Source organism: Bufo gargarizans, chromosome 2 (assembly GCF_014858855.1).
Source record: "Bufo gargarizans isolate SCDJY-AF-19 chromosome 2, ASM1485885v1, whole genome shotgun sequence".
Lineage (NCBI taxonomy): Eukaryota > Metazoa > Chordata > Amphibia > Anura > Bufonidae > Bufo > Bufo gargarizans.
Window position 1 is genome coordinate 701,030,517 of NC_058081.1, and position 21,585 is coordinate 701,052,101.

Sequence of the window (21,585 nt, forward strand, 5' to 3'; positions counted from 1 at the left end):
TGTCATGGAGTGACGCAGAAGAGTGGTGGACAGGTACCGTCATGTGGACTTGGCTTCTCTACATGGATTGCATTGATGCTTAGTATCTCATGAATGGAAATCCCCATTCTCCGCAGTCTCGGATGCCCACCCCAGTGCTCGCTTTTGTGTGATCGGTTGATGTGCATCAGGAAACCTGATCCATGCAGACATGTTGTCAAAGAGTCCCTGTGATGAATATAATTGGCACAGTAATTGGAGTGCAGGGAGTTTATGCAGACTTTTAAATTAGTATAGGTCATTTTTGCATTTTGGGGCCGTGAGGATCCATGTGCCTGATCCCCCATCACACTGCACCATCTGATCGAGATCTCTGACCTTGCAGCTCTCATTTTGCACGGTTCCCCTCAGACTCCACAGTTGCCACTTAATCCTATTTTCTGGTCTCTGCCAGTTCCAGTCCGATCATTCACTTTTGAATAAAATGCCTAATCCTGGTTGATCTGAAGGTGATTACGCCAAAGACTGGCGGGTTGGCCCTGGAGCCTGCTTTCTAAGAACGAGGCCTCGGAAACTATCAATTGTATTCAGTTGTCCTACAGTCAGCCGCTCCCAAGTCTGAAAATGCCGATAACTGGGAACAGTAAAGTGACTGCGGGTGTAGCGTCCCTTTATCACTCTCGGTCTGATTTTGGTAAGCGACACCTGCAGTTCTCATCTTGCTGAGGAACTTCCAAGGACACGACGTCCTGTTTGTACACAGTGTCATTATTTTTTGTATAAATAGAGGAGAATGGTCGCCCTGGCCCAGCGCCACCTCAATGATTGTTTTCTACATGTGGATCAGATCCTTCTTACTACAAACCAAATAACATCCAAAACCCAGGGGATGCCAGCTGGACGGATGAGAACTGGCGCAGCTCCGGCCAACTCCTCCGTAACATGTTTAACCTCTTCACTGCTTTGTGAGGACTAGAGTTCATTGTATAAATGCCCAATATCTGGTTGTCACAGAAGAGCCTCATCCTAGATTTACTATAGAAGTCCAAAGATCTGTGACCAGGGAGACCAACAATGTTATCTCAATCTACCCTAGAAGAGGTCTCCCCATCAGAAGAGGCCTACTCATTTCTTGTCATCGGAGAGGACCCTATCTCTCTTTGTCAAGAGAGATCTTGCCCTTGTTCCCCATCAGACGTGGTCTCTCATTACTTCCTATTACTCCTCATGAGAAGAGGTCTCCGCAATTCCCCTAATCTGGAGAGATCTCCCCATTCCCCCCCCCCCCCCATCCCGCCCTCATTGGGAGATGTCTCTCCATTTCCCCACCTCATCGGGAGAGGTCTCCTCATTTCCCCCCCCCACTATTATTGGTGGGGGGGGAACGAATATTCCCCCACTATTGGTGGGGGGGGGGGGGGGAACGAATATTCCCCCACTATTCGTTGGCTTACTTTGAGAAAGGATTTTAAGCCATAATTTTGGTGCAAAATGGTGCATATTAGGCCACACACACTTACAAAATTGCTCCAGATTTTGGTGCCTTTTATGACCATTTCTAGGTCCACCGACATTAGTAAATATTAGCCAATGCCCATAACCTCAAAAACCAGTGAGCAAGATCTTCAAGCGTCTGAATACTGGTTTCCACCTGTATAATGCAGTTGGCCTTGGTGGACCTGGTCCTGGGTTTGATTTGGCTTGGAGTCTGAATGTTTCCTGGGCTCTCATGACTTTCTCCAGGTCCCTTCCATGCCACATATAACATTGATTAGAGGTAAGGGTGTTCTCAGCTTGGGGTAGGGAACATGGTGGCTCATTGACTATTTATGGGGTCCTGGGTTCAAATCCGATCAAGGATAACACCTGCATGGTGTTTGTATGTTCTCCCCGTGTTTGCGTGGGTTTCCTCTGGGTATTCCAGTTTCCTCCCACACTCCAAAGACATACTTATAGGGAACTTAGAATTTGACTCCACTGGGGACGGCGAGTGATGAAGATGTCTGTAAGGTGCTGGGGTGGATTTACTAATCCTGTCTAAAATTTAGAAAGCATAAACTTAGACAAGACAGTCAGAAGATCCACCACGTTTATCAAGGTGGTTTACGCTCTATGATAGGTTTGGGTGCGTCTTACTAGAAGTTAATTGTTTCTTCCTTGCACCAGCTAAGGGCTGACTTAAACCATTATTTTTCAGTAAAGAACTGTCACATTTACAGTTACTGTGTTGTCCATCTTTGGGTGCCTTCCTGCCAGACCACCTTTCCCAACTCACTAGACCTGCAGAAGTAAGCCTACTTAACTACGCTCTGCCACTAAGTTCCAGCTCCTTCCGGTTCCCACACTGCCATTAATGCACTATGGTCCCCGCTTGTAAACCTCTGGTTTGATGGAGGTCACGTGTCCCTCATGCATCACATCACTGGATCACGTGAGATGCATGGAGGGCACATCACAGCTGCAGCCAATCATTGTCTGCAGCAGCACACCTGACCTCCGTCAAACCAGCAGTTCACGAGTAGTGACCGGAGCTCTTCTATGGCAGTGTGGGGCCGTAGTAGTTGGAATCCAGTGTCGGGGAGCCGGTAAATATGCCTACTTCTGCCAATCCAGTGAGGTGGGGGAGTGTCTGGCAGAAAGGCCTCCAAAGCCTAAAAACCCCTTTAATAAATCTGCAGCATTTTTTCAATCCACTTTATATTCCAGACGCTTTACAAAAGTTTCCAGTGAGGTGAGAAAAGTGTCTAAAGGGCTGACGCATTTTGATGAGTAAATCTCACCCCCCCCCCCCCCCCCCCCCCCCCGGAGGTTGAGATAAGGTGATTAGATTTTAAGATCCTGGGGTCATAGATGATGGGAGTTATACATTGTTTGTCCAGAGCAGAGGGAAATCTTCCTACTGTGTGGGTCATTTTTGGTTGGATTTAAAGTCCTTAGATGTAGTCTCCAAAGAAACTGCAAAACTAAGTGATCCATTTACTGACAGACAGCTGTTTTATGTTTCTCGTGATCCTTGCGTTCCCTTATCTATAGCATGTGTGTCACTGGTGCAGTGCCAGCCGCATGCTCTAGACTCGTATACCAGTATGTACGGTAGTATTTAGGGACTGCACGGAACGCCACCCCTCGTTTCCCTATGGCTCTTCCAGGGCTCCATCTCTCATTCAGCTCAGCCCGAGCTGATTAAACACCTTTTATGTTGGAGTTAAATCCCTTTGTTCCTGACTTGATCGCCCTGTGATCATAAGCCCCGGCGTATTTGCACAGGAAAATGCTGTTACAACACATTCCACTCTTCATGCGGTCTGATGAGCTGAGGAGGGGGATAGTCAGGACAGGGCGGTGGGCTTCATGTGTCGCTCAGGACCTCACTTTAATGTAAAATGATGGGCTTGGAAATGAAAGCGGTCGGCATTGTCCTCACTCATATCTATAATTTTGCAGTTTCACGTTTGGTACATGAAAAGAGGGTTAAAATGACCTCCTGCTGCCCGTCTGCCCACCCATGTCATGCTTCTGCGATGAGCTTATCACCCGGAGATTGGGTCGTAGGCTTATTTTAATCAAATAATAGGGTATTGCTTAGAGGCTACGTATGAGGCTGTCTCTTGGATCAGTGCCCTGAGGTCTGGAGGAGAATGAGGGGTCAGCAGTCAGATGTGAACCCCTTGACATTTGTCCTGCAGTCCTCCAAATAGACTGGTGTCCTATAGACTGCCCTTATCCACATATGATCACCGTCCTATAGACTGCACTCTTCCACATATGACCAGCGTCCCATAGACTGCACTCCTCCACATATGACCGGTGTCCTGTAGACTGCACTCCTCTACATAAGACCAGTGTTCCATAGATTGCACTCCTCTATATATGACCAGTGTCCCATAGACTGCACTCCTTCACATATGACCACCGTCCTATAGACTGCACTCCTTCACATATGACCCGTGTCCTATAGACTGCACTCCTTCACATATGACCAGTGTCCTATAGACTACACTTCTCCACATATGACCACCGTCCCATAGACTGCACTCCTCCACATATGACCACCGTCCCATAGACTGCACTCCTCCACATATGACCAGTGTCCCATAGACTGCACTCCTTCACATATGACCACCGTCCTATAGACTGCACTCATTAGGCTGTGAGATGATTGTCGCTAATCTTGTGCTCGGTATCTTACAGGTTGCTCACTGTTCCAGAGTTTTGGATGAGGTTTATTTCCCAGAGAATGATGTTGAGACACGTTCCAGACCACAGCGATGGGGTTATGGAGACGTGGGAGATGATGAAGACTTTATGGCAGATGAAGCTTCTGGAGGTAAGGACTTATATAATACATACAGTATATGACCCCGTCTACAGCTGTGCCCAAACCTGACTGTCCCCAACTACGGCTGTGCCCAAACCTGACTGTCCCCATCTACGGCTGTGCCCAAACCTGACTGTCCCCATCTACAGCCATGCCTACACCTGACTGTCCCAATCTACAGACATGCCCACACCTGACTGTCCCCATCTACAGCCGTACCCTCACCTGACTGTCCCTATCTACAGCTGTGCCCGCACCTGATTGTCCCTTTGTACGGCTGTGTGCACTCCTGGCTGTGCCCAAACCTGACTGTCTCCATCTACAGCCGTACACAAACCTGACTGTCCCTAGCTACAGCCGTGCCCAAACCTGACTGTCCCCATTTACAGCTGCTGCCCAAACCTTACTGTGACCATCTGCAGCCGTCCCCACACCTGAATGTCCCCATCTACAGCCGTGCCCACACCTGACTGTCCTCATCTACAACTGTGCCCACACCTGACTGTTCCCATTTACAGCTGTCCCCACACCTAACTTTCCCCATATACAGTCGTGCATTACAGTCCCCATTTACAGCCATACCCTCACATGACCGTCCCTATCTAGAGCCATACACTCACCTGACTGTCCCCATTTGCAGCCATACCTTCGCCTGACCGTCCCCATGTGCAGCCATACCTTCGCCTAACCCTCCCCATCTACAGCCATACCTTTGCCTGACTGTCCCCATCAACAGCCGTACCCTCGCCTGACTGTCCCCATCTACAGCCGTACCCTCGCCTGACTGTCCCCATCTACAGCCGTACCCTCGCCTGACTGTCCCCCATCTACAGCCGTACCCTCGCTACAGCCGTACCCTCGCCTGACTGTCCCCATCTACAGCCGTACCCTCGCCTGACTGTCCCCATCTACAGCCGTACCCTCGCCTGACTGTCCCCCATCTACAGCCGTACCCTCGCCTGACTGTCCCCCATCTACAGCCGTACCCTCGCCTGACTGTCCCCATCTACAGCCGTACCCTCGCCTGACTGTCCCCATCTACAGCCGTACCCTCGCCTGACTGTCCCATCTACAGCCGTACCCTCGCCTGACTGTCCCCATCTACAGCCGTACCCTCGCCTGACTGTCCCCATCTACAGCCGTACCCTCACCTGCCACCCTTAATTAGGCTTAATAGGTACCAACTATACAAACTTCTTCTTTTCATTTATATTCCTTTTATTGACCAAGAGATCTCAAAGCTTGACATGTTCACAATACGTCTCAAGGACCCTGTAATGGTCCATTATCATTGGTGAATAACACAAGATATTGTAGTAAGAGGAGATAGAAGTCCAGAGAAATATAAACTATTCACCGTGGCAAACAGAGAATTGGAGCAGTCGTGGAATTCGAAAAGTACAAATCTGAGGGGTTTATGGCAATGGCGCTGTAATATAACATCCAAAAGTAGATCAGTACCCTCCCTCCGAGGTAGCAGAGATAGGTGCCTCTTAGCTTCTGGCTCTTGACATCTGTGGCCATTAGGGTGAGGTAGACGGCCCATTTTATAAAGCCGAGTGGGGGAACGATCACTGCAATGTAAGATCAGACGGGGAAACGTGCAATGTGGACTCTCATGGAAGCATTCTTCATTATCAGTAGGTGCAGGTTGGTGCTTACCGCGCCGGTGACCTCACAGGACATCCTGGACGCTTCCTTTGTTTGTGCTGCGATATTATTCCATATCCCAATACACCAGCGACACTCTCCGCAGCCGCAGGGAGCATGGAAATAACATGTAGAAATGCAGGAAAGAAGTCTGTGACTAATCCTACACCGTCCCTACACTGTCTGGATGATATATATGGAAATTCTTCCTAGGGACAGAAATAGAAATTGGATCTGAAAGTATGTGCAGGGCAGTAATACACTGGGTCTAGAAGCATGTACAGTGGGGATAATACATGGTATAGGGGCATGTACAGGGGAATAAAACATGGGATCTGGTATAATGGACACGAGAGGGAATAGTACATAGTCTCTGATACATTGGATAGGATTGTACATTTCACAGTGAGTTGCTGTGTAGGATCTGGCAGATTTAACAGAAGAATGGTGCGAAAGATCTACTAATACATGGGATATGGTGCAGTGTATAATAATGATGATACATGGAATCTGGAAAACTGTACATCGAGATGATACACAGGAACTAGTACAGTGTATAATGATGGTGATACATGGGATCTGGTTGGTTGTACGGGGTGATGATATATGGGATCTGGTAGGAGTATACAGGGGTACTGATACATAGGATTTGGTTGGTTGTACAGGGGAGGTGATACATGGCATCTGGTTGGTTGTACAGGGGAGGTGATACATTAGATCTGGTTGGTTGTACAGGGGAGGTGATACATGGGATCTGGTTGGTTGTATAGGGGACGTGATATTGGTAGAGCGTATAGGGTAGGTGATACATGGGATCTGGTTGGATGTACAGGGAGGTGATACATGGAATCTGGTTGGTTGTACAGGGGAGGTGATACATTAGATCTGGTTGGTTGTACAGGGGAGGTGATACATGGGATCTGGTTGGTTGTATAGGGGACGTGATATTGGTAGAGCGTACAGGGTAGGTGATACATGGGATCTGGTTGGATGTACAGGGGAGGTGATACATGGGATCTGGTTGGATGTACAGGGGAGGTGATACATGGGATCTGGTTGGATGTACAGGGGAGGTGATACATGGGATCTGGTTGGTTGTACAGGGGAGGTGATTTTAGTCGTGCGTACAGGGGAGGTGATACATGGGATCTGGTTGGATGTTCAGGGGAGGTGATACATGGGATCTGGTAGGATTATACAGGGGTGGTGATACATGGGATCCGGTTGGTTGTACAGGGGAGGTGATTTTAGTCGAGCGTACAGGGGAGGTGATACATGGGATCTGATTGGATGTACAGGGGAGGTGATTTTAGTCGAGCGTACAGGGGAGGTGATACATGGGATCTGGTTGGATGTACAGGGGAGGTGATACATGGGATCTGGTTGGTTGTACGGGGTGGTGATACATGGGATCTGGTAGGAGTATACAGGGGTGGTGATACATGGGATCCGGTTGGTTGTACAGGGGAGGTGATTTTAGTCGAGCGTACAGGGGAGGTGATACATGGGATCTGATTGGATGTACAGGGGAGGTGATTTTAGTCGAGCGTACAGGGGAGGTGATACATGGGATCTGGTTGGATGTACAGGGGAGGTGATACATGGGATCTGGTTGGTTGTACGGGGTGGTGATACATGGGATCTGGTAGGAGTATACAGGGGTGGTGATACATGGGATCCGGTTGGTTGTACAGGGGAGGTGATTTTAGTCGAGCGTACAGGGGAGGTGATACATGGGTTCTGCTTGATTGTACAGGGGAGGTGATACATGGGATCCGGTTGGTTGTACAGGGGAGGTGATTTTAGTCGAGCGTACAGGGGAGGTGATACATGGGTTCTGCTTGATTGTACAGGGGAGGTGATACATGGGATCTGGTTGGTTGTACAGGGGAGGTGATACATGGGATCTGATTGGTTGTACAGGGGAGGTGATACATGGGATCTGCTTGGATGTATAGGGGAGGTGATACATGGGATCTGCTTGGTTGTACGGGGTGGTGATACATGGGATCTGGTAGGAGTATACAGGGGTGCTGATACATGGGATCCGGTTTGTTGTACAGGGGAGGTGATTTTAGTCGAGCGTACAGGGGAGGTGATACATGGGATCTGCTTGGTTGTACAGGGGAGGTGATACATGGGATCTGGTTGTAGATTAGCTCTGTGGGTAGCAGAAGACTACATTTGCTGTGTCCTCAGGCTGCACTATATGGGCGGTGTGCCAGGTGTCGGCATTGTACAGGAGATTTTTCTTGTGGTTTTTTTGCTGGTTGTTATCTCAGGCGGAGCAGCTGAGCGCAGACTATCGGAGGCTCTTGTACCTGTTCTGTACTTTCACCCCCAGGAATGTGGAGAGATGAAGGAATGTCAGACATCTCCAGAAAAGCTGTAGTAGGGCAGATAAACCTCTCACCTGCCGTCTTTTATGGGAGACACTTGTTAAGCATTAACCCTTCATGTTGTTGTGTGTAACATATTCTTGGTATCGGTGTAATGGTATGTTAACACGTTTTAGCTTTGGGCGGATTTCCTCCTGTACAATGGATAGAAACGCCAAGCACTAGTGCACGCCCGCAGCGAATCCATGTTCGAGATCTGAGAGTACAACCACGGATTTCTGATGCAGAAGTTCACGTGTGATTTTAATCTGAGGTGTGAACATATCGGGCATGTTCAGACTGACTTTTTTATAAGAAGTTCACTACATTTTCTGTGCCAAAATCCAAGGAGCAGAAAATCAAAGGCGTAACATAAGTGTTTCATTGGTTTAAATGAGAATTTGCTCTGTTATTTATACACGTTCAGGTTTGAAATCCAAATCTCGGAGAGAAACAGGATGCCCGTATCGATTCTTGCCGTGGTTCCTGCATATGGATTCCCTATTGAATTGGACTTAGAGGAATTTTCCATCTTCAGGATCCTTTTGGGCAGACCCCCCCTCATGTTTCTGGACCTGTACAGGAAAGCATACTTACCTGCTGCCCGGCTCTTTTGCTCCCCCGCCGCCTCTGTAGCACACTGCTGCCCGCGTGTCAAGATCCAGTCTGATGGCCAACCACTGACCGCAGCAGTGAGATGCCCCCCTTGTGTCATGAGAACCTTTGACATGACACAATGGGGACGTGCCGCCGCTGCAGCCAGTGGTTGGCCAGCACTCCCCACCTGTCAACATCCATTTTGATGGTCAGCCACTGGCCGCAGCAATGACACCTTCCCCTTGCATCATGAGACCCTTTGACGTGATCTGTGACCAGTGATTGACTGCAGCGGCCATCAAACCAGATGTTGACTCCCGGGGAACGGAGTGCTGCAGCGGCGTTGGGGGAGCAGATTCAGGGAGCAGGTGAGTACACTTCACTCCACAGGTCCAGCCACTCTGGCAGAAGGGGAGTCTACCCGCAGATCCGCGGCAGTGCAAACTGCAAATCGGCAGCAGATATCCGAAGGTCAGTCTCAGAGTTTTGCTGCTGATTGCAATGCAAATCCACATCTGATTTTACCACCTAGTAAATACAGTGCATGGAGGGAGGTCACCAGATGCGAGCTCAGGAAATCATGTATCGGGGCGCAGAATAAGATCTGGACCATTTTTTGCAGGAAACATTCACTGTCATGTGTTTTTATTTTTATTTATTTTTTTACTTTCCTTCAACCCAGCATTGGTGCGGTCATTGACAAAACTCACCCAGGGTTGCAATACCACTTCGGACCAGCAGGGCATTGATGCTATTACACCGTGGCCTTTCTGTATTTCTTTAACCTGTATTTCAATGATATACATGGCGGGAGGCAGAGGACATGTCCTCGGCGTTGCTTTACGTTTCTGCTGCCGTCTCTGTGGTTGCGGTATTCTGTTGTGTGTGATTTAGACTTTGCTCACTTATTACTATTGTTTTATGACTTTCCCCTGGTGTGACCTGTGTCCTCGCACATATAACTGCTGGAAGTCAGGCCCTTCTAGGTTTCTTATATCTTACTGATGTACTAGGAACACCAAGACCACCAGCTTATCCTCCTTGTCTTGGTCCGGAAATCTGGAGTTCCTTTGACATCCCCCTAGATTGAAAGACCCCCATTAGTACACCACCCCCATGTCCTGTGTGTGACACCCCGTATTATAAGCCCCAGTTCTGGACATTGGACTAATGGTTTCCATCTCTTTTCAGATGACCCCGGCAGTAGTGAGATTGGCAGCGGGCTCCCAACGGAAGAAGGATTCACAACCGTACCCACCTCAACAATCGCCTCGTTCGTCACAGGTAAGGATGGCAAATAGACAGGAGCGATGATGAGCGTGACCTGTGCGTCGCGCGGCGCAGACGCCCCCCTCTGAGTAGTCAGCTAGAGACCCTCAGCTTAATGAGCGCCCCTTTACTCCTGCCCTTCACTGTGGTTTACCTGTGCCATTCCAGGGTCTTGTGTTACGCACTTGGTGCCATGGTTGGCGCAGGGTGTACCAGGCTGGCTGCTGTCCTGGTATGAAGTGTTAAATAAACAGGAAGGACAGGCACATTTCATTATCACCGTGATATTAATAGATGGATACATGTCCATGAAAACTGAACTGGGCCGACGTCCAGCAGAGTGGGGAACGCTCCCACCTCACATGTTATACTGGCTGCAAACTGGAGCCAAGAAACGAGGCCGGTTTTCCATGTTGGGACGGTTACTAGGGACGCTGGATGAAGGGAGGCCGACACCGAGCAGTAGTGAACATATCCCTATTAGACCTGAGGCTGCACAACTGACAAGTTCTTCACTGTGTGCGTCCACATCATCAGCCACACACGTACCTGCAGAGCCAGTCAGGGCGGATGGAGGGGGCCTTTAGAGCCACACAGAGGCACCAGGTGAAGACAAAATGGCAAAAGCCTGAATCGCTGTCCCCATAATAGTGACAGAGAGGACGCCACGGTGCCCCCGTAATGAGGACAGACACAGAGCCCACCTATAATAACAGCAGGAGTTACACTGTCCCCGGCAGCAGCTCTGGTGCACCCCTAATAACGGCCACAGTGCCCCCTAACAACTGTGACAGTCACAGGACCCCTCCTAATAATGCTAACTGCCACAGCAGCCCCCCAATAACACTGACAGCCACAGCACCCCATTTAACAACAGTGACAGTCGCAGGACCCCTCCTAATAATGCTAACTGCCACAGCAGCCCCCCAATAACACTGACAGCCACAGCACCCCATTTAACAACAGTGACAGTCGCAGAGTCGTCATAGTAACAGTGACCACCACAGCGTCCCCTAATAACACCGACATATACAAGGCTGCCGCCTAATAATAGTGACAGACACAATGTCCCCCTAGTAACAGTGACCACCACAGCTCCCCCCTAATAACACTGACACCCACAGCACCCCCTTTAACAACAGTGACAGTCGCAGAGTCGTCATAGTAACGGTGACAACCACAGCGTCCCCTAATAACACCGACATATACAGTGCTGCCCCCTAATAATAGTGACAGCCACAATGTCCCCCTAGTAACAGTGACCACCACAGCTTACCCCCCCCCAATAACACTGACACCCACAGCACCCCTTTTAACAACAGTGACAGTCGCAGAGTCGTCATAGTAACAGTGACCACCATAGCATCCCCTAATAACACCGACATATACAGTGCTGCCCCCTAATAATAGTGACAGCCACAATGTCCCCCTAGTAACAGTGACCACCACAGCGACCCCCCCCCCTAATAACACTGACAAACACAGTGCCCCCCTAATAACAGTGACAGGTAGAGCGACGTGCAGCCCGTGGGTTGGGGATGGTGGGAGTTATCTCTGTGTCTTTGGAGCAATGACAGATCATGTGTGTGGGATGATGAAGGATAATAGAAGCCACATGGATGCGCTGCTGGGGGCGTCCTATCCTGCTGTGTGAGATCGAAGGGCATGCAGCCTTGTGCTGGCTGGAGGAACACAGTTAAGGGTCCTGACCAGATAGGAGAGTGCTGCAGTGTGTGAAGGTCTGGTATTCTGTTCATGAATCAGGGAACTCAGGATGAACACAACTATAGGTCCAGACCATGTAGGAGACTGCTGCATTATGTGAAGGTCTGGTATTCTGTTCATGAACCAGAGAACTCAGGATGAACACAACTATAGGTCCAGACCACGTAGGAGACTGCTGCATTATGTGAAGGTCTGGTATTCTGTTCATGAATCAGGGAACTCAGGATGAACACAACTATAGGTCCAGACCACGTAGGAGACTGCTGCATTATGTGAAGGTCTGGTATTCTGTTCATAAACCAGAGAACTCAGGATGAATACGGCTATAGGTCCAGACCATGTAGGAGAGGACTGCAAGTGTGTAAAGATCTGGCATTCTTTTCATGAATCAGGGAGCTTAGGATTAACACAGCTATAGGTCCAGAGAACGTAGAAGAGTGCTGCAGTATGTGAAGGTCGGCCATTCTATTCATGAACCAGGGAGCTCAGGGTAAAGTCAATAAATAAGATGAATCCGTGATATTTAATAAACCCTGTCACTGTTAGCAGGAACACTGCTGCCGATGGGGTCTTGGGAGGGTCTGTGGGTGGTGGACATCTTCTCTATGGTTTCTTTTCTAGGACCAGTAGTGAATTATTTCTGCATTTACATGAACTGTTTTCTTCCTTTTCCCCCCCACTTCCATCCCCTATACTCCCCTCATTCCCCCGTCCACCATTGCTCAGGGCCTGCGGTAACCCCGTTAGCTCCACAGCTGGCAGGTATGAGTGTCTCTGAACTGGACCAAGAACCCTTCCTAAGTAAGTTCTGCTGGAGGTGTGTGGCCCCTGCCCTGTGCACGAGCTGACGCCACTAATTGTGTGCTGTGAGGCCCAAATTACAGCAGGGGATCGAAAATTGTAGGTAGATTCAGCAGGCTGCATGTTGGGGGGGGGGGGGGGGCAGATGTATATTGAGAAGAACAGATATGTTTATTGGTGTATTTAGGAGGACGTACAGTGAGGAACAGACGTATTTGAACACCCTGTGATTTTGCAAGTTCTCCCACTTAGAAATCATGGAGGGGTCTGACATTCACATTGTAGGTGCATTCTCACTCCGAGAGACAGAATTTAAATTTTAAAAAAAATCTGAAAATCACATTGTATGATTTTTTAAGAATGTATTTGTCTTGCTCTGCTGAACATAAGTATTTGAACAACTGAGAAAATCAGTGTTAATATTTGGTACAGACGCCTTTGTTTGCAATTCCAGAGGTCCAACGTCTCCTGTAGTTCTTGACCAGGTTTGCACACACTGCAGCAGGGATTTTGGCCCACTCCTCCACACAGATCTCCTCTAGATCTGTCAGGTTTCGGGGCTGTCGCTAAACAACACGGAGTTTCAGCTCCCTCCAAAGATGTTCTATTGGATTTAGGTCTGGAGACTGGCTAGGCCACTCCAGAACCTTGATATGCTTCTTACGGAGCCACTCCTTGGTTATCCTGGCTGTGTGCTTCGGGTTGTTGTCATGTTGGAAGACCCAGCCACGACCTATCTTCAATGCTCTGACTGAGGGAAGGAGGTTTTAGCTCAAAATCTCACAATAAATGGCCCCATTCATCCTCTTCTTAATACAGTGCAGTGGTTCTGTCCCCTTTCACAGAAAAGCATACCCAAAGCATGATGTTACCTCCCCCCCCCATGCTTCACAGTAGGGATGGTGTTCTTGGGATGCAACTCATCTTTCTTTTTCCTCCAAACACGACGAGTGAAGTTTGGACCAAAAAGTTCTACTTTGGTCTCATCTGACCACATGTCTTTCTCCCATTCCTCCTTTGGACCATCCAGATGGTCATTGACAAACTTCAGACTGGCCTAGACATGTGATGACTTGAGCAGGGGAACCTTCCGTGCAATGCATGATTTGAAACCATGATGGTGTAGTGTTCTACCGACAGTGACCTTTGAAACTGTGGTCCCAGCTCTCTTCATGTCATTGACCAGCTCCTCCCTTGTAGTTCTGGGCTGATTCCTCACCTTTCTTATCATCAGCGATACCCCATGAGGTGAGATCTTTCATGGAGCCCCAGTCCGAGAGAGACTGACAGTCGTCTTTAGCCTCTTTAATTTTCTAACAATTGCTCCAACAGTTGATCTATTTTCACCAAGCTGTTTGGCAATTGCCCTGTAGCCCTTTCCAGCCTTGTTGAGGTCCACAATTTTGTGTCTGGTGTCTTTTGACAGCTCTTTGGTCTTGCCCATGGTAGTAGTTGGCATCTGACTGTGGGGTGGACGGGGTTCTTTAAAGAGCTCAGACACGTGCTACTGAATTAGATTAATGAGTGGAGTAGAGGTGGACTTTTTAAAGGCACAGTAACAGGTCTTTGAGCGCCAGAATTCTTGTTGTTTCTCAGGTGTTCAAATACGTATGTTCAGCAGTGCAAGACAAATAAATTCTGTAAAAATTATACAATGTGACTTCCTGAATATATATATATATTCATTCTGTCTCTCAGAGTGGGAATGCACCTACAATGTGAATTTCAGACCCCTCCATGATTTCTAAGTGGGAGAACTTGCAAAATCGCAGGGTGTTCAAATACGTCTGTTCCTCACTGTATATTGGGGGGGCTGTATGAGCCTTTGTGCACTCTCCATCCCCTTTTCTGTATAATAACCCCTTCAGTACCTGGAGTGTACATTGGACAGACTTGCCACGGGGCAGGTATCTGGACTGCGTTGCATGTCACGCTCCCTGCACACAGAGCTGTGTGGTTTTCCTCTGCTCTTCCCGATCAGACACATGGAGGCATTGTGCATTCTCCGGGCCTACTCCTCATCATACTGGGGGCACGATGCACCCCTTCTACTCCAGCTGCTGGTTCAGTGCATGACGGAGGCCATCTAGTGAGGGTCGGCAGGTCCCAAAACACAGTCCTCCCCAACCACTACTACTACAGCACTCCTGATCTGATTCTTTAGAACCAGCCAAACCCTTGAGCATTTTATACCAGGATTCAAGGAGGATCGAGGAGACCTGGTTCTTCCATCGGATATCTGTCACCGGTCAGGAACATCAAGGGGCCTAAATTCCCCTTATAACAAATGGCCTTATATCTGGCACGTGATCTAGCGCATATACCTCTACCGCAACCTGACCCTCCTATAACTGATCATGAGACCTTCCCTCCAACCCCTGTAGAATAGACACTGTCCTCATCTACCTCCATAGATATGAGCTTCCATCTTGACCCTCTATAGATGAGCCAGTTATACATAGAACAAGTCACCGCCTATACATATAAGGCCTTCCATCTCTGTAGGATCTAAATTATAGAAGACCCTCGTTCCTCACCCTCTATAGATTCGGTAAGAACCTTCTTGCCAGACCTTTATAGATATGACGAGTCCTATTGAACCCGTATAGAAAGAAGACCTCCTTGCCCCTCCAGATATGGCATCTCCTGTCTGTGGGGGATTAGGCTGTCAGGACATGGTGGGCTTGTCCAGCTGCCTCCAGCTGTGCATGGTCCCTCCTGGTACACGTCTATCATTCATTCCCAGTGGATGGATGTTTTATGTTTTCTGACAGCTGCGTTCATCCATCATCCCCCCACCTCCTCGTGCAGCCGCCCGCCGGCCGTTCTGCGTTTCCCAGTCATTTGCGGGCCTATCGGTGGTTTTCTGTGGGCGGCTGCCACATTCCTTCTTCTCCCCAGTCTCTTCTGCTACATCTCATTTAGTGGGAAGCTTAGGGTATCACATGGAGCTGCGGCCCGGTGTCCAGATAGGAATGGGAATACAGATGTTCTGTGTGGGAAGTGCGTCGGAGGAATCTCCTGATGTCTCTCCATGTACGAGCAGCTGCCGTCATCTGTCGGTCATAACGGTGGCATCTCTAGAGATAACGAGCCACATCACATTTTCGATCCAAAGAGGTGACCCATCGAAGGTGGAAGTGCTGATATAGGCCCGGGACCCAACTGACGTCCCTGAAAGGGCTCCTGCACTGCGAGTTGCCAGGGCCTGAGCAGATTTCTACACATGGCTGATAAGCACATGTAATAATATCCTGCAGAGCAAATCAGTATTAGGGAGGCCCCTGTGGCCCTATGATCCGTCACATGGAGCTATACAGACTGTGTGGCCCTATGAGCCGTCACATGGAGCTCTATAGACTGTGTGGCCCTATGAGCCGTCACATGGAGCTCTATAGACTGTGTGGTCCTATGAGCCGTCACATGGAGCTCTATAGACCGTGTGGCCCTATGAGCCGTCACATGGAGCTGTATAGACTGTGTGGCCCTATAAGCCGTCACGTGGAGCTCTCTAGACTGTGTGGCCCTATGAGCCATCACGTGGAGCTCTCTAGACTGTGTGGCCCTATGAGCCATCACATGGAGCTCTATAGACCTTGTGGCCCTATGATCTGTCTCATGGATCTCTATAGACCGTTTGGCCCTATGATCCGTCATATGGAGCTCTATAGACCGTGTGGCCCTATGAGCAGTTGCATGGAGCTCTATAGACCGTGTGGCCCTATGGTCCATCACATAGAGCTCTAAAGACTGTGTGGCCCTTTCATATCTCACATTTATCTTTATAGACTGTGTGGCCCTCTGATCCACCACATGGAGCTCTATAGCCTGTGTGGCCCTATGAGCCGCTGCATAGAGCTCTATAGACTGTGTGGCCCTATGACCCGTCACATGGAGCTCTATAGACCTTGTGTCCCTACGATCTGTCACATGGAGCTCTATAGACTGTGTGGCCCTATGAACCGTCACATGGAGCTCTATAGATTGTGTGGCCCTATGAGCCATCGCATGGATCTCTATAGACCGTGTGGCCCTATGAGCCGTCACATGGAGCTCTATAGATTGTGTGGCCTTATGAGCCGTCGCATAGATCTCTATAGACCGTGTGGCCTTATGAGCTGTCACATGGAGCTCTGAGACCTGTGTGGCCCTATGATCCGTCACATGGAGCTCTATAGACCGTGTAGCCCTATGAATCGTCACATGGAGCTCTATAGACCGTGTGGCCCTATGAGCTGTCACATGGAGCTCTGAGACCTGTGTGGCCCTATGACTACCATGGGTATGAGGGTAGATGCTTCTGGAGCCTGGAAGTGAACTGTGTGGTTTGAATTTAACATAATTAGCCTTTGTCCCTGAAATCTCCTTTTTTCTGTAAATTGCAGCTTTTTAGAAGTCTTGCCCTAAGCATGTCTGCAGTACCAGCGCCCTCTGGTGGCCATGTTTTAACGCTCATCGTCTCCATTATATTATTAATATTACTATTTAGTCTGCTTTTGAGTTTTTATTTTGCCTACCTGCACATATATATATATATATATATATATATATATATATATATACATATATATATATATATATATATCGTACTGTCAGCTTGTCTTATGGTACGGTCACATGGATCTTCTGTGGCGGATTTTGCAGCAATTCTCCAGCGGAATTTCCAGTGTGGATTTTGCTGCAGCAGAAATTCCACTGCAGATTTGTCATGGATTTGCGTGCATTACATTCTCGGCATTGCAATGTACTGCAGTGGGTTTAATACTCTGCATAGTGGGTCCGTTTTGTAAAGTCCCATCCAGTTTGCTGGTACCGTAAAATGCTGTGGCACCTAGTGCTGCAGCCCCATGCCCGCTGATCGGAGGCTCATCTGTCCTGTGTGCACCTAGTGCTGCAGCCCCATGCCCGCTGATCGGAGGCTCATCTGTCCTGTGTGCACCTAGTGCTGCAGCCCCATGCCCGCTGTTCGGAGGCTCATCTGTCCTGTGTGCACCTAGTGCTGCAGCCCCATGCCCGCTGTTCGGAGGCTCATCTGTCCTGTGTGCACCTAGTGCTGCAGCCCCATGCCCGCTGTTCGGAGGCTCATCTGTCCTGTGTGCACCTAGTGCTGCAGCCCCATGCCCGCTGTTCGGAGGCTCATCTGTCCTGTGTGCACCTAGTGCTGCAGCCCCATGCCCGCTGTTCGGAGGCTCATCTGTCCTGTGTGCACCTAGTGCTGCAGCCCCATGCCCGCTGTTCGGAGGCTCACTCATCCATTCACTCACGTCTTTTTTTCTTGCAGTTTATTACAGAGCTCTGGTGAACTTTACCACATCTATAGAGTACACTCTGGACCTGGACAATGTCTCGTCGGATCAGTTCCGGGACTTGTCGGAAGCCATTGTGGACACGGTGAGATGGCCCCGCATGTAATTATCCAGCTTGTGGTCTCACCCCGGGCAGCGTCCCTCACAGCCGCCCCCTGAGCTGGTCTGTAGATATGCGATAATAATGGCCGATAATTTTTCCCTCTTCTTCCAGCTCGAGTCTGAATATTACAAAATCCCTGGAGAGCAAATGGTTAACGTTGTATATGTCAAGTGAGTGAAGAATAAGCGTACTGCATATACCTATAGACAAATATATACAGTGTGCCTCTACTATGATGTATATCACATATTCTCACATGTACCTCACCCATCATTCATCTGACACACCATATATCCTGTATTATATCCTATATACTCCTCACATCTCCTGTATTATACCGTATATACTCCTCACATCCCCTGTATTATATCCTGTATACTCCTCACATCCCCTGTATTATACCATGTATACTCCTCACATCCCCTGTATTATATCATGTATACTCCTCACATCTCCTGTATTATATCATGTATACTCCTCACATCTCCTGTATTATATCCTATATACTTCTCACATCTCCTGTATTATACCATGTATGCTCCTCACATCCCCTGTATTATACCATGTATACTCCTCACATCCCCTGTATTATACCATGTATACTCCTCACATCCCCTGTATTATATGGTGTATACTCCTCACATCTCCTGTATTATATCCTATATACTTCTCACATCTCCTGTATTATACCATATATGCTCCTCACATCCCCTGTATTATACCATGTATACTCCTCACATCCCCTGTATTATACCGTGTATACTCCTCACATCCCCTGTATTATATGGTGTATACTCCTCACATCTCCTGTATTATATCCTATATACTTCTCACATCTCCTGTATTATACCATGTATACTCCTCACATCCCCTGTATTATACCGTGTATACTCCTCACATCCCCTGTATTATATGGTGTATACTCCTCACATCTCCTGTATTATATCCTATATACTTCTCACATCTCCTGTATTATACCATGTATACTCCTCACATCCCCTGTATTATACCGTGTATACTCCTCACATCCCCTGTATTATATGGTGTATACTCCTCACATCCCCTGTATTATACCGTGTATACTCCTCACATCCCCTGTATTATATGGTGTATACTCCTCACATCTCCTGTATTATATCCTATATACTTCTCACATCCCCTGTATTATACCATGTATACTCCTCACATCCCCTGTATTATACCGTGTATACTCCTCACATCCCCTGTATTATATGGTGTATACTCCTCACATCTCCTGTATTATATCCTATATACTTCTCACATCTCCTGTATTATACCATGTATGCTCCTCACATCCCCTGTATTATACCATGTATGCTCCTCACATCCCCTGTATTATACCATGTATATTCCTCACATCCCCTGTATTATACCATGTATACTCCTCACATCCCCTGTATTATATGGTGTATACTCCTCACATCTCCTGTATTATATCCTGTATACTCCTCACATCCCCTGTATTATATGGTGTATACTCCTCACATCCCCTGTATTATACCCTATATACTCCTCACATCCCCTGTATTATACCATGTATACTCCTCACATCCCCTGTATTATATGGTGTATACTCCTCACATCTCCTGTATTATACCATGTATACTCCTCACATCCCCTGTATTATATCATGTATACTCCTCACATCTCCTGTATTATACTGTGTATACTCCTCACATCTCCTGTATTATATCCTATATACTTCTCACATCTCCTGTATTATACCATGTATGCTCCTCACATCCCCTGTATTATACCATGTATACTCCTCACATCCCCTGTATTATACCATGTATACTCCTCACATCCCCTGTATTATATGGTGTATACTCCTCACATCTCCTGTATTATATCCTATATACTTCTCACATCTCCTGTATTATACCATATATGCTCCTCACATCCCCTGTATTATACCATGTATACTCCTCACATCCCCTGTATTATACCGTGTATACTCCTCACATCCCCTGTATTATATGGTGTATACTCCTCACATCTCCTGTATTATATCCTATATACTTCTCACATCTCCTGTATTATACCATGTATGCTCCTCACATCCCCTGTATTATACAGTGTATGCTCCTCACATCCCCTGTATTATACCATGTATGCTCCTCACATCCCCTGTATTATACCATGTATATTCCTCACATCCCCTGTATTATACCATGTATACTCCTCACATCCCCTGTATTATATGGTGTATACTCCTCACATCTCCTGTATTATATCCTGTATACTCCTCACATCCCCTGTATTATATGGTGTATACTCCTCACATCCCCTGTATTATACCCTATATACTCCTCACATCCCCTGTATTATACCATGTATACTCCTCACATCCCCTGTATTATATGGTGTATACTCCTCACATCTCCTGTATTATACCATGTATACTCCTCACATCCCCTGTATTATATGGTGTATACTCCTCACATCTCCTGTACGATCATGTATCTTCTCCTCATGGTTCTTTCTCTCCTGTCTCTGCAGGGTCATTGATAACTTTGTGTTTGTGGAATTGGATGTAGGATCGGAAGGTAACACTAACGACGCTCAGATCCGCCAGATCTTGTACTCCGTTATAGCCAGTGGCTCTATTGCCAATTATGTCACCTCCGTCGAGGGCTTCCAGTTCCGGCGTCTCGGTGCTGGTAAGTATCCTTTATCTGTGGGGCAAATTTAGTGGTTTATATTTTTTCATGCATATTCACATCATGTTGGAGATGCTGTCTACGCTGTCAGCTGTGTGCGGGTGCTTCAGTGTATCAGTGGACTGAATGATCCAGGGCTGCAGTCTGATTCACTTATAGATCTTTGTTTTGAAGGCCGGTGGTGGCCTTGTTGTTACCCTCTCTTACTTTTATAATATTCGTCTCTCTCCTTGCTATCCGTCTACACAGCCTGAACTATTCTTTCTTTCTAGCACAAACCCCTCCATCTCCCATTGGGATGGAGACAACAGGTAAGATGCTTGCATTGTGCTGTGACTGGGTGCAGAGCGCTGACATGACCAGAGACCTGCCTGCAGCCTTCCCTGCATCTTCCTCCTTCCCTGACACTCTCCCTTCTTAAGATTCTTGAGTGCTTGAGCTAATGTGTGATATAACCTTCTCCTGGTGTGGACCTTAACCACATAATTTAAAGTGTGCTTCCACTTATGATCTTCCACGGATCTGACGTTGGATGTGAAGAGATGATTTTGCACTCTGGTCGGCACAGTTGCCTTGGAAAATTATGGCCTTGGAGTATTGGATATATGGGTCCAATTAATCAAAATTGGACCCGTGTACGATTTTCTCTGGGTGTCGTACTACTGCCACGTCGACTTTACTGCCCTGCAAACAAGATTGTCTCTCCATGCCCGCTGTCATGTCCAGTGTGATATCAGAAGTAGAGGTACACTTTATGGGGCTGGTCCCAGATTTT

General features: G+C 47.9%; 1 protein-coding gene across 12 annotated transcripts in view; it reads left to right on the forward strand.

The window, feature by feature from the left end:
• The window catches only part of HSPG2 (heparan sulfate proteoglycan 2), a 122,916-nt gene that overhangs the window by 33,206 nt on the left and 68,125 nt on the right, over positions 1–21,585 (forward strand). For 8 of the 12 annotated variants that reach the window (XM_044282440.1, XM_044282445.1, XM_044282443.1 and 5 more), the window contains exons 2-8: positions 4,171–4,306; positions 10,114–10,206; positions 12,643–12,717; positions 17,999–18,108; positions 18,238–18,296; positions 20,650–20,810; positions 21,083–21,121. In XM_044282440.1, coding sequence (XP_044138375.1) covers positions 4,171–4,306; positions 10,114–10,206; positions 12,643–12,717; positions 17,999–18,108; positions 18,238–18,296; positions 20,650–20,810; positions 21,083–21,121 — 673 coding nt within the window. The remainder of the gene's footprint in view (positions 1–4,170; positions 4,307–10,113; positions 10,207–12,642; positions 12,718–17,998; positions 18,109–18,237; positions 18,297–20,649; positions 20,811–21,082; positions 21,122–21,585) is intronic. The other 4 variants (XM_044282444.1, XM_044282451.1, XM_044282452.1 and 1 more) reach the window with 2 other exon arrangements.